The 25,612-nt window shown below is 38.4% G+C and overlaps 2 protein-coding genes and 1 long non-coding RNA gene across 10 annotated transcripts in view; 2 read left to right on the top strand and 1 right to left on the bottom strand.

Moving 5' to 3' along the window:
• Nucleotides 1–537: 537 nt before the first annotated feature.
• LOC114157516 (RNA-binding protein 4.1-like) lies at nucleotides 538–6,195 on the top strand. The gene is made up of 3 exons (XM_028038567.1): nucleotides 538–709; nucleotides 3,127–3,550; nucleotides 4,029–6,195. Exons 2-3 carry the CDS (start codon nucleotides 3,145–3,147, stop codon nucleotides 4,880–4,882), a joined length of 1,260 nt encoding a protein of 419 aa, XP_027894368.1. The 5' UTR covers nucleotides 538–709; nucleotides 3,127–3,144; the 3' UTR covers nucleotides 4,883–6,195.
• Nucleotides 6,196–12,178: 5,983 nt separating this feature from the next.
• Nucleotides 12,179–25,612, top strand: part of ehbp1l1a (EH domain binding protein 1-like 1a) — a 32,435-nt gene continuing 19,001 nt past the window's right edge. For 3 of the 8 annotated variants that reach the window (XM_028038506.1, XM_028038507.1, XM_028038504.1), the window contains exons 1-11: nucleotides 12,203–12,470; nucleotides 15,955–16,012; nucleotides 17,315–17,410; nucleotides 17,521–17,574; nucleotides 19,002–19,180; nucleotides 19,382–19,527; nucleotides 20,087–20,149; nucleotides 20,369–20,596; nucleotides 24,001–24,165; nucleotides 24,973–25,098; nucleotides 25,190–25,330. In XM_028038506.1, the coding sequence (XP_027894307.1) occupies nucleotides 12,367–12,470; nucleotides 15,955–16,012; nucleotides 17,315–17,410; nucleotides 17,521–17,574; nucleotides 19,002–19,180; nucleotides 19,382–19,527; nucleotides 20,087–20,149; nucleotides 20,369–20,596; nucleotides 24,001–24,165; nucleotides 24,973–25,098; nucleotides 25,190–25,330 (1,360 nt within the window). In that variant the 5' untranslated portion in view covers nucleotides 12,203–12,366. Of the gene's footprint in view, nucleotides 12,471–15,954; nucleotides 16,013–17,314; nucleotides 17,411–17,520; nucleotides 17,575–19,001; nucleotides 19,181–19,381; nucleotides 19,528–20,086; nucleotides 20,150–20,368; nucleotides 20,597–24,000; nucleotides 24,166–24,972; nucleotides 25,099–25,189; nucleotides 25,331–25,612 lie in introns of all 8 variants that reach the window. The other 5 variants (XR_003598173.1, XM_028038510.1, XM_028038514.1 and 2 more) reach the window with 5 other exon arrangements.
• Nucleotides 21,089–23,347, bottom strand: LOC114157543 (uncharacterized). The gene is made up of 2 exons (XR_003598186.1): nucleotides 22,052–23,347; nucleotides 21,089–21,983 (listed from the first exon to the last, which is right to left on the bottom strand). It is a non-coding gene; the product is annotated as an uncharacterized LOC114157543 (long non-coding RNA).

Here is a 25,612-nt window from a genome sequence, read left to right as displayed (position 1 = left end):
ACTTCTAGTCTTTAGCAAAGTTTTGAAAATCAAATCTAACATTTACTGCTTACTGCATTTTGCACCATCTAAACAGCAAGAGGATTAAATCAAACATGAAAATATTTTCTACTTTTTATCTGAAATAGCTGCAGATTTGGTCAAACCTACAAACAACCCCATTCTTTTTAAGAACTTTAACTCCAAACTAAACAGGCCTTTTAGTTTATCACAAAACTAAAGAAGTTGAGAGGTGGAGCCTTCATGATTATTAATCTTGGCTACAAACATTTGATGTTCCAACGCCTGTATTCCCTGTCCCAACACTGTAAAGCCATGCATTCTGTAATGTCAGACGTTTATTTTGAAGAAAGGGTGTGATGATGTAAAGAAGCGCGGAAAAAATATTGATATATAATATTTTTGCCACAATGGTATTCGGAGGCCTGCGACAGACTGGCGACCTGCCAGGGTGAACCCCAGCCCCGCCTCTCGCCCGGAACGTGAGCTGGAGATCAGCACCAACACCCCGCTAGGGACAAGAGTGTTGGAAAATGAATGGATGGATGGATGGATGGTATTCGGAGGGTAGTAAATCTGAGAAGAACAAGGAACTCCTCCACTTCCCCGGAAGTATACGTCTTTCCGGTTCCGTGTGACGTCAGGCGGTCAATGCTGCAGTCGCCATTTCATCTCTGAAAACGTACAACACAGAGCCCGCAGTTTACAGGTATGAATCCGTATAAAACTTAAAGAGCGCAATCTACAACTTATTTTGTAAACGAGCCAACTGCACTGCGCGTATTTGCACTATTTTGAACGCATGATTCCTTTTAGAGGTGGATCTGCCGCCGACGTTAGCTTTTATGCTAACGTCTTACAATAGACCGCGACTAGGCCGCTGCAAAGCTTCAGCATGACTTCAAATGTACACGCTGAAAAACATACATTGTTAATTTGTCCCATTGTCTCCGTCTGCTTAACATGGAGTTGTTTCTACCGTTCTGTGTTGATATTCTGATGAGTTAATCTTGAGGCCGATGTTGTTTTGGTCAGTTCTGTCAGCCGATTATTAGCTGCAAATCTCCACTGTGTTGCGTGTCCACTGAAAGGAGGCAGGGCAGTGATTACTCTGCGTGTGTAACTGTTTTACATGAATGGTTTATTCCGCTCAACAAAATATTAGTAGGCAGCATTTGGTGATTTATTCTAAAATAACTAATTTTGTTTGAGGGGAAAATAAAGCCCTGGATGATACGAGTATGGAAATGAAGGCTCAGGTGTTGGAGTGAGTACCGACGTTCAAACCGATTAATATGATTAGATTAGCACAACATTTTACAACAATACAAGTATAAAGGAGCCGCCCGAGATTATTCTTATAAAAGTTAAAAGTATTTAGTTAGAATGCTACTTAAGCAAAGAGTAACTGTTTAGATCATGTAATATTTAACTGATTTATTGAGACAAAAATATAAAGTTATTATTCTGGTGTCTTAAAGACTACAATAAAAGTTAATATAACAAATAACAAAAGTGCAAATGGAATTTGGTCAGAGTAAATTTTCCAATATTTGTCATATAAAACGAATATAGTAGAATTTCTTCCCCTCTACACAAAATGTAGTGTTTACTGTACCTTTATGGTACAAAAGGCTCAGCTCACAAAATAGAAAATTTAAATAAAGCTGTTAAGAAACAAGATGTCTCAATGTAACATAAGCTATAGATGTGTGACTGTTTCTCATGCATATTTGGTTAAAACAACTCTATGCAGTGATGATACTCTGAGGTTAGAGTATAGAAATTTTACTCAAGTAACTGTAGGATACTTCACGTTACTCAAGCAAAAGTGTAATACAAGCAGAGATGTTATTTAAAATAAATTAAACTGTGTGATATTCATATAGTTTTGTTCATTCTAAATAACATTCCAGTTGGTACTGCACATCTGTTTTTCTGCACATTTATTTTTCACATATTGTTAATAGTCGTTTGTTATACTTATGTACATTTAAAAAACAAAATTATCTTATATAATTGCACGTCCCTTGAATCAAAGTACACTGTTATATTGGCACAATATTTTGTAACCTTGTACAGTGATTTTTTCTTAATCTTGTGTTATATATATATATATATATATATATATATATATATATATATATATACTGCTCAAAAAAATAAAGGGAACACTTAAACAACACAATATAACTCCAAGTAAATCAAACTTCTGTGAAATCAACCTGTCCACTTAGGAAGCAACACTGATTGACAATCAATTTCACCTGCTGTTGTGCAAATGGAACTTTGTACAGAACAAAGTATTCAATGAGAATATTTCTTTCATTCAGATCTAGGATGTGTTATTTGAGTGTTCCCTTTATTTTTTTGAGCAGTGTATATATATATATATGTTTTAACACTTGGATTTTTGTGGGTACCTCCATACCTTGGTGCTGCTGTTACACCTGGATTTCCCCACTGTAAAACAATGAAGGATATTTTATTCTATTTCCATTCTAAAACTAAAACATACAGTAAAACAACTAAAAGTACTTTTTTTTTCTCTCCAAAAACTACTCAACTAAACTGAGTAAAGTAGTTACTACCCACCTCTGCTGGCATATAGCCACTTGAAAACATGATCTAATGGACTAGTAGTCAGTTAGCACAGTTGTTTATTCACCCTTTATTTTAGGAGGCATTTTCTAACATTTTGTCCACTTTCTATTTCTCAACATTCTAATTATAAAGCAATATAATAACCCAATAACAGAAAACAGTTTCAGTGGCAGTTTGATGTTCCTCTTTTTATGCCTGGACGTCAGAAATTTTAACCTGACTACAAATGTAGTAGTCCTGTACAACACCTGTTACCTGAGATGTTGTAGTGTTATCTAACGTGTTACATTTATATGAACGTATTTGAATTTGTAACCAGAAGGGTGGATTTTTGTGTTCACAAAAACTACATATAAATTGCACATAATTTATATGTATTGAACCTTCATTATGGTTTTTGGTTGTGATAATTTTAGTGAAACCTTTAGAGCCCTTGGAAATGCCACTTATGTACTGTCCGAATAAGAAAACGTTGACTATGGATTAATGTTTTTGTTTTGTTTTTTTCTATCTGTTTCCTAGTGACAGAGAGGATCCAAGATGGTGAAAATCTTCATCGGCAACTTGTCGTCTGACACTACATCAGATGAACTCCGCTCTCTGTTCTCCCAGTATGGCAAGATTTCAGAATGTTCTATTGTGAAAAACTTCGGCTTTGTGCACATGGATGACAAATCAGAGGCAGAAGAAGCTATACGCAACCTGCACCAGTACGAGCTTAATGGCCAGCCGTTGAATGTAGAAATGAGCCGAGGGAAGGCAAGAGGATCCACCAAGCTCCATGTCGGCAACATTGCGTGCACCAATCAAGAGTTAAGGGCCAAGTTTGAAGAGTTTGGCTCTGTGGTGGAGTGCGACATTGTTAAAAACTATGCTTTTGTTCACATGGAGCGAGTGGAGGATGCCATGGAGGCTATTAATAAGTTGGACAACACAGCTTTTAAAGGTGAACTTTTGGGCTGGGCTTGATGGGGACTTTATATTAATGATCTAACATCAAGAATATTATGTTGTTAGGTTTCAGGTAAGTTCCAGATGCAGCTCAGGTGAGTATGTAGAGGAAAGGCAGCATTATTTTAAAGCTGTTATCCGTAATGTCACTGGCAGTTTGTTGGAGGGTTTTCTGCAATGCTGACTTTAAGCTAAGATTTGACTTAATACCCAATTTATCTCCCTGCCCAAATGTAGCCACTTTAGGCTAGGTATTTGTCAAAATTACATTTTAATTTGTTCCTTGTCTACTAGCCAGGGAGATTAAAAATAAAGTGTTCAAATTTACGGATTACAGCTTTAACAATGGTGTCTTTTTAAAACTACTTTTTGAGGTGTACTACCATTCTATTGTACATGTGAAGCAGGAAATGTCTTGTATTTAAATCTATCATTTCCAGCAACAAGTCCTTATTGAGTGTTCTCTTTTTAAGGAAAACTGATGAGCGTGAAGCTATCAACTAGCCGCCTGCGTACTGCGCCGGGAATGGGAGAACGATCGGGTTGTTATCGTTGCGGGCAGGAAGGCCACTGGTCCAAAGAATGCCCTCTAGACCAAAATGGCTACCAGAGAAATGGCTCAGAGCCAAACTCTGAGGGATTCGATTCCTCGAGATTCGGCGGGCGTGGTCGCAGCAGGGCTTTTCCAGACTTCAGTGCAGCTCCGGATTATGACGGCAGCTACGGTCCTGCTTTTTCCCGGGTTTCCGCTCAAAGCAACAGCATGGCGGGTTACAGAGGAGGTACGGGCTATGAGAACGCAGTGCGGTATGGGCCACCGCAAGCTTACGGCATAAGCGCTGTTGCTGATAATACCGTGGCTCGGATGTACGGCAGCGAGTCGGCATACAGGAGCAACGCCGCGGTCTATGGCGCGGTACCAGCCTATTCGGTGCGACGGTCGCCCTACGACGAAAGGGATCCGTACGGGGTCGTGGACTACTACGAGAAGTACAGGGCCAATTCTTACGGAGGCACTTATTATGACGACCGGCGTGTTGTCCCTGTGCCTGGTCCAACAACGCCAGCCTCCACAGCTGTGAGGGAACGTGTTCCCCCCACTAGCATTGATCCATACGTGTGTCCTCCCCTCCCTCCTCCTCCTCCAGCAGCCCCGGTGTCTACATACTACGCACGTGACCGGAGTCCGATACGGAGAGTCGCCGGCGACGCGGCTGGATACGCATTTGAGCGATCGCGGCTTTCCCCGGTGCCCGTGACTCCCAGGAGTGGTACCTACGAGCATTTGCGGGATCCTGTTGCTGAACGGGCACGATATACTTACTAAGCTTTGTGTGGTTTAGCCGAGTGGGAGCAGATAAACGATCAAGCAAACAGAATAGCCTAAGTGCCACTGGAATCACTGAGAATTTCAATTGATGGTTTGAGTCAGGATGCATTGTGTTGTGTATGACGTGTGGGTGGGCAGCCTAGACGGTGGGCACAGAGATTTAGCCAGTCAGTAGATCTCTGTTCAGTGGAGTGTATGGAATATTCTGCTTTGTTCCCGTTTTAGGTTATGTTGCAGTGCAGTAAAATAACTTCCTTTCATTTTTGTACTGATCTGTTGTATTTGTACAGTTCTACAATGATTAAGCCAGTGTATAAAAGCAGGTTTTTAGTTCCTTTCATGTAACTTGTCCTTGTACAAGTTTAGCATATATTATCATACGCCTCAAATAAAGTAGTGCATGGTGAATATGTAAAGGTCAAACTTTTTGACGTTTCCATTGTGTTTTGTCCGTGCTAGTGTATTGTGATAGTCAAGTTCACATTGTTATTACGTATATTTTTAACAACTGCAGATGTAGTTTAAGTACCGAGTGCATCCGACATAGTAGTGCAAAATCAGACGAGTGCAGAGGTTAAAATAGTTTTTTGTCGAGGGTTGGGGTTTAGTTTGAAAAAAAATTTTACGTTTGATTTGAGGGCTCTTTGATATGAATTTATTTTTTAAATACTGATTTCATTGACCGTGATGAAGCTTTAGGTCTTCATGTTGTAATGCAACCGAGTCTCAAAGCAAAATCATGTTTGCTTTGCAAGCACAAAATCTACTGGGTAATTTTCACAGCTGGGACTCTTTATTTTTGTTTGCTTTTTACCAGTTTTTAAGGAGTTCAGTGCTGCCACCAGACTGTCAGTTGGTGGCCTTTGGTCAAGCAGAGAACCTGAGCTAGTCTCCTCTCAAACTAACCATACTCAGCATCTTATTTTGGGCTTTGCTATTTCCTTGTTTTCTATGTAGCTGTACCTTATTTCAGAAAATGCATTAGAGTCCAGCGCCGATGTTAATACTGCAAGTAGGAAGTTAGGGTTTCTGAAACCACCTAGCTTGACTGAAAAACACGTCTGTAGAGAAATAGCTTTGTTTGTGGGTTTCTGGGTCACTGATCTCTGCCATTCCAACACGTTATTTTCAAAGCTGTGATGTGTAGCACTAAAAAGTATCACCTTGAAGCATTGTGCATGAACAAGAAGGTCCATGTTTATTTTTGTGTGAGACCAGGCTATGTTATGTTCTAATGGCGTGACTTTAGTTATCTTATTCTCTCCTGTTTCCTTTTGATTTAAATAAATTCTTTATAGTGCAAAAGTTAACCAGTGTGTTGAGTTTTACTTTTATATTAAATTAACTTTCAAACAGGTTAACAATAGCATATTAAATTAAGTTGAATTCAAATAAAATTCGGCAACTCAATGAAGAGTTAATTTTGTCTAGAGAAGTGTGACACATATTGACATGACAAAGTGTTCAATAAATTAGTTGTGTTTTTGCAACTTCTGCCTGTATGATAGAAGAAGACTACTAACTCTAAGACAGACTGTTGCAAAACAAGTTTAGTCAGCCGTCCAAAACCTAGATCAGGTACGAACAAGAAGATTTTGAAAAGATGTCAAAGTGGTAAGAGGAAAAAATCTGGAAATGGTATGCTTAGGAAAAAAAGGAATTATACAAGCAACGATAGGAGAAAACTAATAGGAACAAACATGACTTAGAAGATGAGGTGTTATAAAATCAGCTGATGAAAATTAAAATTCCTTTAAGAAAAGACAAATGTAAGCCACTACTAACAGCTAAAGGGAGACAATTACTATAGACGAAGTCAAGCTGTTTCAGTGACCACAAGATGTCAGTCAGGCTATAGACGTGATAACAGGTCTAAGTGTGGGCGGACAATTGCGTTTAATACTCTCCAAAAAGCTAATATTGGTTAGGGGGATAAGAGGAACAAAAGTGAAGTTGTGCTGCAGTAGATTCTCCAATTCTACCTTTCAATCCTCCACTCCATAGTTTGTTTCTTTCAGGTAGATCTACGGTAAGTTTTTAATTCCAACTCTTTATTTTTACATCATTTTGGTAGAAGCTGGCTGCACAGTGACACAGTTGGTAGCACTGTTGCCTTGCAGCAAGAAGGTTCTGGGTTCGATTCCCGGCCCTGGGGGTCTTTCTGCACGGAGTTTGCATGTTCTCCCTGTGCATGGTGGGTTCTCTCCGGCTTCCTCCCAAAGGTTAATTGGTCTCTCTAAATTCTCCCTAGGTGTGAATGTGTGTGTGCATGGTTGTTTGTGTTGCCCTGCCTGTCCAGGGTGCACCCCGCCCACTAGGGATGAGGGTATACAGAAAATGGATGGATGGATGGATGGTAGAAGCTGGATAAACCAAAAACAATGATATTTGTAGTTACTGCAAGGTCATATGACAAAGGGCAAGGAGTTTATAGTGAAAACTTGGAATGATAGCTTTAATTAGGAAAAAAATAAATCTGTTACTGCACATAGATTTTGCATTTCAAAATGAATTATTAGAATCAAATTTTCTTTTTCCTGTGTTTCTGTTAGGATTTTAAATACACCACAAATTAGGCCTAGTCCACACATAGCCAGATATCTGGGGAAAAATACATTTCTGTATGTTTTGGCCTTTCATCCACATGAAAACTTTAATTCCACTAAAACTTTTTTAGAAAAACTCTGACCAAAGTGGAGATTTGAGAAAATTCTGTATTTGTGCTTGCATCAGAAAATACAGATTTGGGGTTGTGCAACAAATATTGCGCCAAAATATCTACTTGATTTGAGATGATTCCCAATGGACACTGTCCTATTTTAATAACATATTTTAATACGCTGTTCAAAAGTAATTCAGTTTTTATATCTTCCACAAATGAACCTTCTTGCGCCATGTTAAGAGGAAGTCGTGGTTGTTTGGAAACGATCTGATTGGCTGATACAGGTTTTAACTATGTACTGCACTGCCCTCTACAGGTATGGCATGTTTAGAACAGCGCTCAGTGACGTATTTGTGCAAGTTCATGTGGATGAAAATTTTCTGCAAACAAACCCGTGTGCATATTTTTCAAAATGACATGGAGGAAATTTCCATTTTTATAAAAATGCTGCTACATATGTACAAGCCCTAAGAGCCACTGATGTAAGTGTTTCAGTGACATAACAGGGACCAAACCTGCCAGTCCCTCACAACATACACAATGTAGCTCATGCATGAAGTAATCAGTCCTGTTAGGTCACCTCCTTGACTGGCTGAAAGCACATTGATGGTGTAGATCTGCGGTAGGATAACATCACCTAGAGCCTTTCAAAACTATTCCTAACCCGTTAACACCTTCACCTTTTATCATGTTACATTCCCAAACTCTACTGTATTATACTGGAACTTTGTGTAAACTAAAAGTACCGACTAATTTAAATGGAAGGAACATTCTTACAAAAAGTACCATATGCCCAAGTACAAACTCTGATGTACTTGGGAATAAAGCTCTTTACAGTGACCCAGTTATTTATATACCAATCCAATAAATTAAAACTCATTCAAGTCAGTTATTTCAGTAACTTTATCACTAAGTAAAACAATATATGGGTTAGGTGCACACAAATGATTATTTCTGTTAATTATGATGATTTTCTGCTTACAGGTGATGAAAACATGACATGTAAAATTTGAATATTACATCAGACCATAAAAAAAAAAGATTTTTTTTATAATGGTCACAAATGTGGGCTTAATGAAACATATATTAATTACCTGTTTAAGGGCTATTTTCATAAGGTTCTTTCAATCCTCTAACTTATTGAATATATCTGCATATTTTTCTGATGCTCCTAAATAAAACCCAGTAGAGCCAACTCTACTTTAGAAGTCTGTGTAATTTAGTCTCAACAAAAATACTAACCCTTGAACTGAAGTCTACGTACCACTTAATGGTAAATCAGATGCCATTTATACTAAACAGAATCTTAATCGACTAATATGTCTAGTTATAAACCAATTTTAGATATCTGGAATGTACTGTAAGTGTGGTGAAGCTGCATTTATAATAAAATGGCCTGCCATATCTGTCCATCCTTTTCTTCATTTGGTATGGGATTTTGTTTTTCAAAGCAGTAACAGCAAGGCTTCCACCAACAAACAGATTGTCTCTTCATGAGGCTCAAGTCCTTCCAGTTCATGAAGCCAGTGGACACATCAGTGGAGTGGTGTTGTCCAGATACAGGGTCTGAGAAGGAAAATGACATCATTAGGGATAATGAACTGTTTAGCCATCAAGTTGGATTAAGAGAAGAAGACAGTGACTGGGGGGAGCCAAACATCCAGTTTTCATCTGGATGCCAAACATCCAGTTTTCATCTCTCATGCAGTCAGTTAAGAGGCTTGATCCTCGGCAGTCCAACCACCTCAGGATCCCCAGCTGAACCCTTAGAATCCGACCTGAATCCAAACAGAAAAATTATGATTGGTTTGCACAGAACCTGGAATCTTGGTTTTATTATTTTCTAACTTTAATCATGTATTAATGTTGTCTTGTCCTTTCTGTCCCCCTCTTGGTACCTCTGACAGACAGCTCACAGGTGTCCGGATAAGCCGAGCTATATTTACAAAGGTTATAGATGGAAATGTGAAGCGTGATACCACTGGGATCTTATTACTCTAATCTCAACTGCATGTTTCTCTGTAGTTTACTCTCCAAAGAGGTTCTGTAATTTGTCGTTAGATTTCTCCAAAGACAGATCAAAAAGATAATCAGTCCATGGGGCAGTTTCCAAAGATCATTTACTTCTGAGGAAACTAAATAGTGGTTGTTTTGTTTGGAGCTTCTCGACTGTCAAAAAGTCAATCACTGCTCCTTCATTCTCTATCGATGAGGCTCTTTTACAGGCTCTCATGGGATACAGTTGGAAAAAAGAAAGTGTATATTGGGCAGCTCTGTGGAAAGGACACTATCCTGGGACTTTTAGACGAGTTCATCCCTGCTCAACAAACTGCAATAAAATGGCTGAACTCCCACATCAACATGACAGTCAGAGCACAGATTCCTGTTCAAATAGCATTTCACTGGTTGTCCAAATCTACAGCAAACATTAAACAAACCTCAACATGGTTTGTCTCCAGCAGTGGAGTCTTGTGCAGTGAGAACGCATAGAAGTGGTTGAGTTTGATAGTAAAACACACAATAACCATTAGAAAATATGTATAACTACAGTCTAATGACACTCAATCCTGTTAGAATTGCAGAAAGAACGACTGGGAAATAAACTGACCAGAGTATAAGTTGGCCAGAAAAACATAATCTCATAAAGACTGAGCTAGAACACTCCTTCTCTGGTCTTCTTTGTTTCTTGCTTGCAGGATTTTCTGCAGCCCAGTTGCAGCTGCTTCTGAGTGAGGAAGCATGAAAATGTGTTTTGGAGAAGAGGAGAAAGGAGGGACATTCACAGGGGATTTGGTCCCTCACTAACAATCTCTGACAACAGGGAAAAGACTGTTTACTGGGAAAATGTGCACTAGGACCAGACAGTGTGACTTAACATCAACAGTAATTATAGTTTTGTGAGTGTTCCAGAATTATAAATACTATGATGCATACAGACTGATTACCAAAGGATTCTGTTGTCCTTCACTTCACTTGGAGTGTATCAACATAGTATTTCTATGTAGATATGTTCCACAACCTGCTTTCCTTTTGATAGTCTGACCACTGTCAAATAAAAGCCATTAGATCTGGGAGGAAAAAAAGAAACCAAAAAAGAATCACTTCAAACAGAAATTATACACTCAGTTTGAAATGTATTGTTAAAATGGCATTTTATCCCCTGAACTTATGTTAACAAGGAATTGAATGAAGGAATAATGTGAAATGCTTATTCACACAACATCATTAAACATTTGACTTATTATTTTGGAATAAAAAATCTAGAAATTTGGTTTTAAAGGTCACACCAACTGCACCAATAGGAATAGGTCTGTTATGGATCATTTGAAAAAAGCAAAAATAAAAATAAAAGCAGTTTTAGAAGTTGTATTTTTAGATGTACACAAAGTTCACTCTACATATATGTAAGTGTTGTTCTTTTTTCTGATAAATGTTAAGCTATTTGCTACTATACTTGTATTTTATGATGGTTCTATGAAGGTGTGGTTCATCAGCTGTTTGATCTAACTGCCTTTGTTCCTGTGTGATGGCAGGTAAAACATGGACAATTAATCACCAACTTATATTGCAGCAATAATAAGAAAAGATGGAGTAAGTCAAACACTGATAAAAAATGCATCAAAAAGCTTTAAAAGTTAGTATAGAACTTTTAAATGGCATAACCTTTACAAAGACGGCCAATATCTTTCGATTTCTCTCAGGAGACTTTACTTTGTAAACCTACAGATAGATGTATGATTCTGAGTTAAGAGATATTATAAGTTCATGTTCATTGTTTATCTTTTGTATACTCAGAAGCAGCAATATGTTCCCAGCTGCTTAGGATAATGTGGAGAGATAAAAATAAACTCAGTGTTGACCTGAAAAAGTCCCTGAAGCTGACACTGGACTCATGACAGGGGAAACGCTCTCAGACTGGCTCAGAGATAATTTCTGTTTTTGTAGTCACTGCTTTATAATAACCCTCAGCAGATCATCATGGAAATTTACTAACCTCTGTTTGGCTCCTCTAAGCACTATTTATGTGAGGGCCCTGTTATTTGTTCTGGTTTAGTTCCAATTGTCTTTAGCAAGACACTTTTTTATGAATGAAACAGTCATAAACGTTTCTAATTATATACTTACTAATTTAACCTGTGTACACAAAACACCGACCCTTTAAAGAGAAGCTAAACCAGAAAGTATTGCTATTCAACAAATAACCTCATGTGCAGTCTGTCAGTGTTTTATCCATAGAAGATTCGTTATTGTAATTTAGAATTTCGCATAACGCCCCAGTTTCATTATTACATACTCCTGCACAACGGGAAGTTACAATATGTATGACTTGTAAAGCTCATGATAGAAAAGTCAAGTTACACAACTACATGGGAGGACAGGAAGTGCGGATATTCAGTATGACAACAACAACAACAACAACAACAATAATAATAATAATAATAATAATAATAATAATAATAATAATAATAATAATAATAATAATTGAGGGTTAATATAATAACCCTCAAAGCTTACAGAACACCATATTGGGGTTCTTGTCGAGCTACTGACCATGACTGTGTGCTTACTTCCTAAGTCGCTGTGTGATACCTGACGTCAGGACACGCCTACAAGAACTTTATTTTGAAAGTCATCGACGCGCGTGCTCCAGTAATTCTGCGCTAGCTTGTTGCGACCCCAGACTTGCCTGAGGCGCGCGTGCCTCTGGACACCGGTGAGTCTCTGTCCCTCGTTCCCGCGGTGAAGCAGCGGGGGTCTGCGTCCTCTGCGCTGTAATGCCGCTCTGAATCGCCTCTTTGCGGGAACTATCGACTCAGACATGACTTCAGTCTGGAAAAGACTCCAGCGAGTCGGGAAGAGGGCGTCAAAGTTCCAGTTTGTTGCTTCCTTTCAAGAACTCGTAATAGAATGCACAGAAAAATGGTAAGTGTATTAATGTTTGTGTTTGTTAAACAGAGGACATAGTGCAGGTTATCCATTCCTCTCAGTGTGCCTGGTTCTATTCAACACACATTAAAGGGACTGACTGATAGAAGTAACCAGAAAGGGATGCAGGGACTCCACCCGAAGCACTGCGTAGTCACCAGAGCAGCCAGGCTTTAGGGATCCATTAACCGCTTCATCCGAAAGTCAGATGTGAATACATGGATCTGTTCTCTTTACTGTCCCACACTTTAACAAGCGAGGCGGAAGTTGGAGCTTTTAAATGCTAATGCATCAGATGACAGCGAAATGTTTGCGGGGTAAAACGCACTTCTTGATTCTAGACTCAGTCTTGATCATTTAGTTTCCCTCAGTGACCGAATAGAAAGTCGTTCTAACTAGAATGAAAGAATGTATTGTTGGATCTGCGTATTTTACTCAGAGTACTACTCAGATGATGTCAACATGCTGACAAATGGGTACTTCTCTCCTGCGTGGCTATTACTTCCGCGTTTGTTTTTGGAATATAAACAATAGCAGTTGTTTCCATGGGATGTGGGAACTCTTACCCAGGGAACCGTGACATACTTCCAAAGGTTCACAGTGGGAGCTTTACAAGTCTGCCTCTGCTGTTTCTCTGCGGTTACTTTTGATTTATTATGTATGCACTGCTCCATCCATCCATCCACCCACCCACCCACCAAGGATGAGATGGTGCTAGGGTCCATCAACAGGTTGCAGGTAGTCCAACACATTGCTCACTTCTTTTTGTTGTATCTACACTCGGAGTTATGTGTGTTATTGGTACTTCTTTGTTCATTATCATCTTATTAACATTCATATATCATCTTTGAATTTCATAAGTATTCCTCAAAGTACTCACAGCATGTTCTCAATTAATCATTAATTCAGACATAAAATTTTCATGTAAATTTGTTTTATTCAGCAGTTTAAACAAATGTATTTATAGTCTAATAACACTCAATCTTGTTAGAATTACAGGAAGACTGGGAAATAAACTGACCAGAGTATAAGTTGGCCAGAAAAACTGGCCAACTTATACTAACTTAAACTTATACTTAAATTTATAATTAGTTTATAATTAGTAGTTTATAGTAGTTCACTTAATTCAACTAACTCACAGCTGCCCTCTTTGGATTGAAAGGTGGCCACTGTAGTAGATTTTTCCTATTGGTTCCAGCAGTACATCTTGGTTGAGATCTACGTCACAGACTCAGGTCTAAATCAGACACGCCCCCTGGTGGCGAGTCAGGAGTTGCTATAGCAAGTTGATGGATGACGTTTCTCAACATTGCTCATGTGTGACTCATTAGCAATGTGGACCATACCTGCCAAGTCTCCAGTTAAAGCCGGTGTTCTGACTATCAGTGCTACCTCGTCAGATTTTCTTACCGTAGCACGGATAGATAGCTAAGTGTATCCAAATGTTAAATATATTGGATAACATTATTTGAGTGACGGGACTGACGTGGAAGCTTAGGAGTTATGCTTAGCTTAGCGTTGGAACAATTTATATTCATGACGAAACCACAAGAAGATCACCCATTTATAATGAAAAGCTATTGATGTATGCACTAATCCTTTTAGTAGAATATCCTACCTGTTAAAAGTATTTTAAATACAGAGGTGTTTGTAAGAATAAAACAGTATCAGACAGGGGAAACAGGTTTTTATTGGAATTAAATTAAAGACAAATACAGATCACCGCAACTCTTTTTTGCTCATTAATCCGTTGTATGACAGGCTTGATTAAATGCAGCGCAGCCACAATGTGTCCATCAAACTGCGCAGGTCACTGTGCACCTGAAATGATAGGATATGATTCATGTACACTAATATTACACCGCTATTACATAGCTTCAATCTCACATAGTATCGCTACCAACATCTATTTAGCAAGGTTTAGTAATAAAGAGTGTTATTAAACTAAAATATTTTAAAGTATAGGGACAAAAAAGCCCACAAAACAACGTATTTTGTCCTGATTAACTCCCAAATAATAACTTGTTTACAATAACGACATTGCAGACGGCAAACAATAGCCATTTATAAATATGTTTACAAACTGCCTGTCATGTAAACTAAAACCATGATATAATACAGCAGCTTAATGAAAGCTAGATACAAAATAAATTAAATAAAGCTACCCGTAATCTTCGATGAAATAAAACACATGAAACAAGACTTCCACAGGTAGGACGTATTTATAAGAAAACTGCTCAGTAAGCATCAATGTGCGCATTACCACAAGGTAGGGCAGATTTATTGGTAGCACAGATAAACAGAACACCTGTTAGCTAGCATATTTAATATTTTCCCGTAAATACCCTGTATTATAGTAATTGCGTAGTTCACTTAATTCAAAGTTAAAAATAAATTTAAAAAATAAGACTTCATAAAATTATTTAAGAACAGAAATTACATTCTTCAATTAAACTGTTCTAAATTCATCCCTGGGAGTGATGCTACCAACCACCATGTTGTATTTTTCCATCATAGACACAGACACAGGTTGTTTGGCTTGTTTAGTCCCAGAAGAATATTTTGCATTCTTCCACGATTGTCTTCCCTACATGGCCTGTGTCAAACTTTAAACAGGACGTCTTCTGTTCTCACTGTTGTAGAACAACAATGCATTAATTAATGTCAAATATCACTTAAGTGACCTAAATGTTGCTGCCAAGTTCCATGTAGTAATGAAATAGTCCACATTTTGTTTAAATAATTTCACAATATGTTACAAACACAGGTGTCAATATGAATGTGTTAATTCCCGTTCTTTTAATGCAGTTATATTTTTTACAACAGTCAATCCCCCGGCTTCTGTACTTTTCGGAAGTGATATGAAGTTTGAACATTATTTCCTTCCCCGTTTCAGCTGTTTCTCCATGGAACTCCTGTTTCTTACAAAAGTAATCTCTGAAAGAAATACTGAAGAAGAATACCGAAATGATTTTACTGTTGTCAACAAAACATTGTAGCAAAGCATATTTTAACATGCAACTTTTCACAACTGAAGCAACACTACGCTGCCATGAACAAATGAAAAATATGAACAATGGTAAATACAAAAGCATCAGACATGAGAAAAGATGCCATGTTCTTCCTGTCACATCCTGTTTTAATCAATTGACAATCCTAGTAAAGACATTTAGAACTCATTAACTCAGTTCATTTTTAAAATAAGTAATGAATTAATCGTGATTAATTCAGAGAAACACTATGATTTGTCAGATTACAATTGTAATTGTTTGACAGCCCAAGTTCCAAACTCATAACAATGCAGCATTGTAATGTGCTTAGGGTTAGCTTAATGGTAGGTTGATGCAAGGTAAAAAATTAATGCATTAATTAATGTAAAATTGCATTAACTAATGTAAAAAAAATTAATGCCTGTTGTAATGTCAATGTATTTTATCTCTAAAATACATTTGCACTGTGTGTTTTTTTTGTTATCACTTAGGCAACCAGACAAACTGAGGGTGATGTGGATCAGAAGAAACAGACGTCACAGCACCAAGGTTAGTGTCACCTGCTGCCTGCTGTGGTATTAAAACTCCTCTACAATGCCCTAACCTGGCCAGTAGCATGAGCTTCACCATCTGGATAACATGGCATTTTTCATTGTTGGAGCCACTTGTACCAGACATGTTGGAAATCAGAATATTTTTATTGGAATGATGTCACACCTCATGTGTTTGAGTTACATGAAGGAAAACTAGTAGGATTTAATTGCTATGCAACGACAATAATAGCAGAACTGTCTGTAATAATATGTTTCCCTGCATTTTGTACATTTAGACACTAGCTCCCTTTCCATTACAAATCTGCGCAAAGCTTTTTAATATTCCAGTAATGTCAAAAAACACAATTTTGAAATTGCAGCATGTCCATTAAATGAGAAATGCAATTAAAATCACACATGAATAAGTTTATATAAAAATCATAGTTTTGGATGTAATGGCTTTTTTCAGCTAGGGTGCATGATCATCATCTACATCAGTATTGGACACTATTCATTTTTTAACATGGCGGTATCTGTCTGATGCATAAAACTGGGCTGGTATTTATTTGTTTCTGGAGGGGCAGTGGAAGAGGTTGGTGGTCATGTGATAGTCATACTGATCCAGTCAGCAGTGTGGTAATTATTTAAGGTGTCATATGGATAGTCAAATATGTTTTCTATATACAATATTAGTAAACATAATATAATATAAATGAAAAATGTTGTTAGCATCTATAACAGCAACATATTGGATATTAAAATCTGGCCAAATTAAAATTTTGGTCCACCTCTAATTTCAATTGATTTTTCCAACTTGGAACTTTGGAATTCCTGCTTCCAAGTATAATGTAACACAAGATTGTTTTAAATTGAGTTAAATTGTACACCTGCTGCGATGGGCTGGCTGTCCAGGGCGTAGCCGCCTCTCACCCAATGACCCTTGGATGACCCTGCAAGGATTAGTGTGTTAAAAAATGGATGGATAACATTACTATTCACAAAAAATAAGTTTCTTATTCTTTGAACCTTTGGGGATTGTACTTTCAAATTGCTAACAATATGGCAAATAATATTGGATTAACTATGAAATTATAACAAAAGGTTAGGGTTAGGGATCAGTTAAATTGTCTAAAGGTAGTAGTGTAATTTAAATTCATTCTCCAAAGATAGTGTCCTCCAGAGGACTATGTCAAATCTGAATTCTGTGTTTCTTTTCTCTTTTATATCCTGTTTTGCCTTGTAAAAGGAATATATAAAGTTTTTCATATTATATTCATCTTACATGACATTTGAGTTCTCCGTTACTCTTTCCTGTTAGCTCCACAGCTGGCAGCCTGGTATAAAGAACCCATACAGAGGCCTGGTCATCTGGCAGGTTCCAGAGAGTTTAAACATCACTGTGACTCTCTTCAAGGTATGAATTTATTTTCTACTGAGAAAGTATTTAACTTACATAATGACAATTTTGTTGCATTTATGAGTCATTTACCTAACAGACAGCTACCATGCTTTGTTGACCAACAGGAACCTACTGCTGAAGAGTTTGAAGACAAAGATTGGACTTTTGTCATTGAAAATGTAAGTTCATTATTTATTACGTTGTTAAACATGCTCACACCCTTCCACTTGCTCTCTGCTACGCTACAGGAGAGCTTAACGTAGCAGAGACAGGGAAGCCTGCTGTGAATATGCAGGCTAGTAAGCATTGTGGCAGTTTGGCTGTAAAGTCCAGTTGTTTCTCCACCATTAGCACAGCAACAGCACACCAGCAATCTTGAGCTTGAACATGCTGAACGGGGGACGGTGTGAGCACCACGTACACGCAGTGGATTGATGATTGATAGCTCTAACACATTCCGCTTGGCTCAGATTGGTTGTTTCCGACTGGGAATGGTGTGTTTCTGCAGATAGCTGTAGGACCGCTGGGAGGAGACAGAGGAGTTTGATTTGTTCAAGAATTATCTGTCTCATATTATATTATTAAGACATATTGACAGCTGTATGTAAAAAAAGAAAACATATTTTTATTAAAGATACCTATTGCACCTTTAAAAGAAAAATACTGAAGATCAAAATTGAAAACTGAGTTGTTATCTTGGTCAGTGAGTACAACACCAGTTCAGCTTTTAAAGTCTTTTGCTATGAGGGCATCTTCAAAAGTAAATGAAACATAGTGTACATTTTGTGTATCTTAGCTAGTGAGAAATTCAAAATTCATGTTTCTATGGATAAATTAAATGAGGCAGCTGTGCTTTCAGTATTTGACAATGGAAACATTTAGCAAAGTAAAATTTAAAGTAAAAAAGTGAGGTAATTTGTATTTGGTAGATTATTTCTTTGTTATCACAATTCTTCTTGGCAATAAATCTCACGAAAGCCTGTTTACCTCCCCATTTAGTGGTGCTTCATTCATAAGAAAAATGCATATGCAGGTAGAGTTACTAAGTTTAGCATATTATGGGTTATGTCCATGAAAGATTTTCCATATCCTCTTTGCCTTTGCCATACAGCTTCTTCTGCTGTTGGCTTCTACAATTCAAACCTTGGGATAACCTTCGACTCAGGTTTTGTCCTGCAATATCATGTCAAGTCTGGTCCGTTCCTGTTTCTACCTGCAAAATAATGCCAAACATAACCCTATTGCCTCTCATCCAGAAAAGAAAATCTTAATTCGAGCTTTTGCTTTGTCTCATTCTGATTATTGCAATGCCCTTTACACTCGTTTAACCAAAGCCTCGCCATCAGTCTGGCAGAAGGCTGCTGCCAGGCTCCTGACTGAATATTCAAAACTCCACTTCTAATGTAACTTTATTGGCTCCCGGTTCATTAGTGAGTGGATTTTTAAGATATTGATGTTATCTTGAGAGGGGCTACATAAATAAAATTTTACTTGAAATAATCCTTTCTGTTTGGGTATGTGTCAGAGGTTGTCTTGTTTTGACCCAGTTTATCTCAAGAAAGAAGGAATTTGTTGGCAAACTTAATATCTTTGTGTATTCTTTCAGGAGACAAAAGGCCGTAGGAAAGTTTTAGCATCAGCTGATGTTAATATGAAGAAGTACGCCAGTGCCGCCTCAGCTCAATATAACGTAACACTGAAGCTCAAGCCGCTGTCTGTGAAAGTGGTGGAAGCCACGCTCATACTCAACCTCTCATGCATCTTTCTCAAGGAGGGAAAAGCTACGTAAGTTTGAGAAAATGTCAGTATTTACCTTTGTACCTCAGAGGCACATTTTGTAAAATCCTAGTAAACTGAACATCACCTACCTGACCTAGTAGATACTCTGCATGTCCAATAGACAGATCCTTTACACAGCTGGTGGTGTGTTTGTCCATGTGTGGTGTGAGTAGTGATTCCTGTGGATTCGCTCTCTTCTTTCTCCAGGGATGAGGACATGCAAAGTTTGGCCAGCTTAATGAGCATGAAACAGAGTGACATAGGCAACCTGGATGACTTTAATGACAGCGATGATGAGGCAGGCGAAGAGAGACGAGTCATCTTTGGAGCTGGACAGAGCATCCATGTTGCTGGTAATACTGTACATTTTTGAGTTGGTGCTATTATATGATGCTAATCTTTTTCCCATCTGGTTTCTAATTTTAAAAGAAAAGAAATTAGATTGTGTTATTCTGTAGTAAAAGCCATAGAGATCCACTCCTGTTTAATGTTATGAACATTATTAGCCAGCACAGAGTACAGCTGTTCTCAGGGTTTATCAAACGTCCTGGTTTGCTAGCTGCAGTGAAATGTTTCATTGTGTGTTTTGTTTGATTTTTGATTCAGGTAAGGCACCAAATTGTGTCATCTTACCTTCTATTTCTCTCTAAATTCCAACTTATGAAGTAAGTTTAAAGTGAAAAGAAAAGAGTGTTTGCAGTCTGGGTTTACAGCCACGTTAGGTTTTAAGGTGTGGAAGCTGTAAGGTCAGAGGTCAGGATTCTCCTGATCTTTCTGCTTCTTTTGAGCCTTGCTTCCCCTCGTATGACTTTTTTTCTGCTTTTATTTATTCTAGTGAAACTACTGCTCCTTTATTTTATTCCTTCCCTCTGCTGTTCTGTATCTTCGTCTTATGCTACCTCCCTCCCCCAGCTTCTTGCAGTGTGAGTGCACAAGATCTGACTGGGAGGCCTGAAAGTCAGTCGGGCCCCAAAGGTAATGTTCTGTTCACTCTGCAGTCTCCTTCTTTACATCCTTGTCATATAAAATGGGCTTTCTTCATTTTCATTTTCATTTTCATACGTGTCCCTTCATTTTGTGAAATGTCTCTGTTTTGTTTTCTGCTTCATTCCAATCACTCACTTTTCTCCATTAAACCTCCTACTTCCCTTTCACCTTGTCCCTTCTGCTTCTCATCTTTTATGTTTCACTCAGTAACCGTGGGGATGGACAGGATAAAGTCCTCTGGCATTTCCTCCGTACATGCTCCCTTATTTGAACCTGAAGGCCCTTCAAATCCACTCGTCTTCCTGCAAACCCACATGCAACCACCAAGCCCCACCCAAACGGGTCGGCCTTCACCTCATGCCAGCTCAGGGCTGACTTTTACACATGCTCTTCCTCCAGTACTTCCAAAAATCTTTCAGTCAACTTCCAGATCAGGTATCTGCCCAGAAACTCCTAGTCCTTTGTTCGTGCTTCTATCTTTACAGGCAGAGGATTTTAAGTAGAGCTGCCCAAAGTGAAAAAACAAAACAAAAAATCACTATTCTAGCAATTTTCTTATTAATTATTAGCCCTCATTTTGTGACTCTTTTCTCTTTGGACCATTACAAAACGCTCCCCTAAAATCTCAGTCACTAAACCATAAAACTGATGTGGAATTTGAGGACATCTAAAGTTCATCCAACTGACCAGTTTTAGTCATATCAAAAAGTAGGATACACTATTATGTATTACCTCATTCCATTTATCACCGGAAAATAAATCAAATTCTAGGTAAAATGCAATAATTACTTTTTTTGCTTTCTCATATGTTTTGATGGATTGAGGAAACACCCTGTCCCATAAAACCTAGCCTAGACAGCCATTTAAAGTTGCCACACAGCATCTGAATAAGATCAAGATCTGGGCTTTGTCTAGGCCCAGGACTTACCATCTCCACATTCTCAGCCTGAGAATTTGTGGCTCTGCTGGGTTTTAGGTTTGTGACAGTTTGCTGGGTTGTTTTCTGCTTCAGGTTTAATTATTTTTCAGGTGGTTGCACATTTTCTCAAAGACCTTCTGCAACAAAGCATCCTCAAAGCATGACACTTCCACCTCTATGCTTCAAAGTATGTCTGCAGTTTTGTTCATGGAATCTGAGAATCCTGTGTTTGATTCAGGCTAAATGGCTTCTTTTCCCATGTCAACATAGTTCAGTTTTAGTCCAAAAGTGCTTATTCCAGAAGTCCTGGTGTAATGGATAGTGAGCTATTTAAAATAAATTGTCTAAATTATTTCAATTTGTAGACTATTTAAAGTAAATTATTCAAAGTGAATTTTATAAATTAAGAATGTTGCACATTGTTTATGGATGTTTGTCTGTTTTGATTAGCATTGTCGGTGGCTTATATTTTGTTTTGTTTAATGGTATTTGCATTTGTAATGTTTTGGGGGTTTTTTGTATGTACCTCACTGGCTGCCATAGCTAATGAGGGCAGGCCCTATAAAAGCAGGTAGAATAATTGTGCCAATGAATGACTTGAACTGTCAAGATGTGTTTTTTCACAAAGAAATCAACTCTTAGTGTTCCCCAGTGAAAGTAGCGAGGTACATTTTGTTTTGTTGTTTGTATTGTAAGTTTATGTTTTGTATTCTGATATTTGTATATGTTTTAGTTTTCACGGTGACTGAGGTCATTGTGGAGACTGTGATGATCATGGTTGATCTTCATCAAAGAAAATAAAACGCTAAATTCACCTGTTGAGACTGGCTGAGTAATTTAAATGCTGGGGAGCTGCTACACCTGGTCTTTGTCTTAGTTTACAAAGACTAAGACCTTTGTAAACTTAGGTCACAGTTTACCTAAGTAAAGATGTGTCACATCTCACAGGAGATGTGACACATTAAGGCCACATCTCCTGGCCTTAATGTGTTTCTTTGAGAGCAAACGTTTTCTCCTCATAAGAAAAGTCTCAAACGCCTTCTGTAAGTCCTGTCAGGACATTAGATGTTTTTTTGGAAAGTTTTATTATTGTCTTGTGATGAGTCTTCTGGGTGAACTTGCTGGGACAGGCAGACTTTGGCATGTTGGCAGTTGTCCTGATGTTTTCTGTACTGTTGGAAAGAGTGATTTCAGGTAGTTTTAAGAGCTCTCTAAACCAGACTGATAAACTGCTATAGTTTTCTTTCTGGTGACCTCAGTCAGCTCTCTGGCTCTTACCATTATAGTAAAGCTGGATAAATGTCTCAGCAGTAAAGCTAGCCTTGAGATGACAATTGTTGTGAACTGGACTGATGCAGCTCTTCAGAGATGATCTCCTGCCCTGTAATTCTCTGCTCCCTTGGCTGTGCTGACACTGTCTTTACACTGTCATCTCTGACTGTGCTCTTCCTTCTTATTACGGTAGCTTTGATATTGACTGCATTGTTATATCCTCAGTTGTAAGTTGCTTTGGATAAAAGCATCTGCCACATGCATACCCATGAGTGTAAATATTAATATCGACACTCATGCAAAATAAATTAAAGACTCAAAAAACGTTGACACACACTTTGAAAGAGAAAACAAGCAAAAGTCATGCTAAGTGTTTTGTCACTTTTGTCATCTTCAGAGATTTGCTCCACTAGACCTCAGACGGTCTGGTGTGGTAGTAGCCTGTTCAAAACTGTTATCAACACAACCTTTGTGTCATGAAACTTGGAAGGTCAGATTAGTATCAAGCCAAGGCTGTGCCTGCAGGTCACATGACACCTGGTTTATTTGGGTGATGGGACGTTGTTGCCAAGACGTGCACTGACAGCTGCGGCCGTCCTGTGGCCGTGCTGAGCTGTCTCTGGGTCACACACCTAGAAATTAGATGAGATTATTGGGCAGAAGGATAATGTCACAGATTGATGAATAATTGGGAACTATGCTTGAAACAAAAGATTTTCTATAGCAACCAGAGAAAATGTAACATGTTAAACAGACAGAAACATAGGAAGGTTTTGGGTTGTTTTGGATTTAATGAAATAAAAAAAAACAATTTGGTCTCAATAGTGTCTCCTCCTTTCATTAATATAGATTAATGTTCTTCAGTCCACCTTAAACATGTAAAAGTTTTTTTATCAGTGTTTTGAATTGTCGCAACATTGCAACGTGAAAGATCCAACCTCACCACACGACAGTTGTAGTAATCAGTAGCATATTAAGACACATTTCTAAAGCTGACAATTCACAATTTGCACTGAGTCATTATTAAGATGAAGGCAGGAGTGTCAGGATCTGTGTTTTTCTGTGTTTGTTTAGAGTTTTCTGTGTCCTTAAGTCTCTTCGTTGTCCTGTCCTCCCCTTGATTGTTCCCAGGTGTGTCGTCTCTGTGATTACCCTCCCGTGTATTTAACTCCACCTGTGTTCTTTGTTCCTCGTCGGGTCCTCGTCAATGTTTAGTCTCTTCGTGTTCAGTGTGTGTTACTCCTGCTCGTTGTTTGGACTAAGTTATTTTCATTAAAACATCATATTCATCATACCTGGGTCCGCTGCATCTGCCTCACCACTCTCACCACCCGCACTTCCTGACAAGGAGGAAGAAAATAGATAAGACCTGAAGGATCTAGAATTTTTAAAATGATCTGCATGCCATAAAAAGCTGTTTAACTTAAATTAGAAACTGGAAAATAAATATGCTTGTATTTATTTACCTGGTTTTGTGCTTTAAAAAACCCCACCAGTGGAATTATAAGTTTCCCACTGAAATACATAACAGGCAGGTTTAATTTGCCCTGAACACTATGTGTGTTTTATATTCACCTATTAATTTTTTTCTTGTTATTTTCTACAGTACCTTCTAGAAGATACTCTTATCATTTTCCATTAATTTTAGCCCTGCGAAGGCCCCATAGCTTCCACAGTGATGCCTGCTCCTCTGATGGTGTGGTGACCCAGTATTTCTCTACACTCGTCCCTTCTAAAGCCCGCTCTACCTCTTCTCTGTCTTCATCTGATCCATCTCCCCACCTCCCTGCTTTTTCTGACAGATCACAAGCAGGTTTGTTAAGCAGCGTGATTTGGAACCTAAATACAAGCCATACGCAGCAGAGAATTTGCATCTATTTAAGCTAAGACTAGCCCTACTTTTAGTGAATCTCACCCCTTACTGTAACCTTTTGTCTCAGATGTATTTCTTGTGAAATGTTCCATTTAAGAAGGAATTTTTGCATGTTTTACATTCTGTGGACAATTTGAGCTTTTAAGACTTCTACAAACATTTGGTAAAGACTGGGTTTTGTTCAGAAGCTCAGTTCCACTCAATTGTTATAACAACAATGCCCAGTCACAAAACCTCTTACTTGGATAGGTCATCTATGTTCCAGAGGAACCGTGTCCAGGTAGACTGTCTGGAGCTGACTGGAGCAGGACATTCTGCTGGGGTCTGCAGTTCTGGGGCAGCTTGATTCCCAGGCAGCAAGAAAACATTCTGTAGATGAGAAAAAGGCTCCGTTAGTTTCTCCAATTGCTTTACCTTCTGAAAGACTTGTTAGGCTTTACCTAAGAATCTCAGTTTTTTTTAAACTGCACTCCAATAATATGTCTGTCATTGCTTGGGTGCATTACCAAATCATGGTTGCTCTTAGTTTTTTGACATACTTAAGAATCAATTAATATTCAAGTTTAAAGTCACTGGCATGTCCAAACATTATTTAAATGTCCTCGTAACCATAAAGGAAGTGTCCCATGTAAACATGGGCTCTATTGAGCGGTTTCTCTTACTGCACACTTTTTTATGGATAAGCCTGTTATGTTTTCTGGAATCCACAGAGATTTCTTTTTCCCTCTTTCTGCTCCTCATCCTTAGTTCCTCTAAGAACCTCCCCTCCTATGCCTCCCACTTCCAGGCAGCCCAAAGATCGACCCACCTCAATGGTGGAGTTGGGCTGTACCCTCACTAAGCCCACAAGTCTTCCATCTGCCCGTGAGAGAGGTAAAAGGATGAAGACACAGTAGAGAATTGGGTGTTTTCACCTTATGCTATTTATGTGTCTTCCCACCATTTTCCTGCTCTTCTTTTCCAGCTTCCTGGCAGACCGAATGGATGCCTCCTAAATTTCAGGCCCCGCTAGCACAGCCGGCCCTCTCCCCTAAGTTTTTACGTTTTTCTGCAAGTCATCCAGGAGAAGTTCTGGTGCTGCACAAAGATCAGGGAATAGAAATATGTAATGCTGTAACCTTAGTCCCTCCAGGCTATTAGTGTTTGTTGTTAGTGGGATGCGTAGTAGATTAAATATTTTTTGCTTTAATTAATTTTGTCTAAACTTGCCTGCACTAGAATCACTAATTTATTTGTGATTATCCCTGCCTAACGTAGCTTGTTCAGTAGTCGAGACGAAATTCAATGCCTAGGATTACTAAAACATTCTGTTAATCTCCTAATATTTGCAAAGTGGCATCATGCACACTGGGACCTTAGTGACTGCTGACTAATGTGTTCGAAAAGA

The sequence above is a fragment of the Xiphophorus couchianus genome, chromosome 14, assembly GCF_001444195.1.
Source record: "Xiphophorus couchianus chromosome 14, X_couchianus-1.0, whole genome shotgun sequence".
NCBI lineage: Eukaryota > Metazoa > Chordata > Actinopteri > Cyprinodontiformes > Poeciliidae > Xiphophorus > Xiphophorus couchianus.
Note: the sequence above shows the minus strand (reverse complement) of the source record. Positions and strands in the feature narration are given on the sequence as shown.

Excerpts from the sequence above, each read along its gene's own strand:
- LOC114157516 (XM_028038567.1), top strand. The coding sequence starts at position 3,145 with ATGGTGAAAATCTTCATCGGCAACTTGTCGTCTGACACTACATCAGAT. Across the intron at positions 3,551-4,028 it reads GGACAACACAGCTTTTAAAG|GAAAACTGATGAGCGTGAAG; the intron begins GTGAACTTTTGG and ends TCTCTTTTTAAG.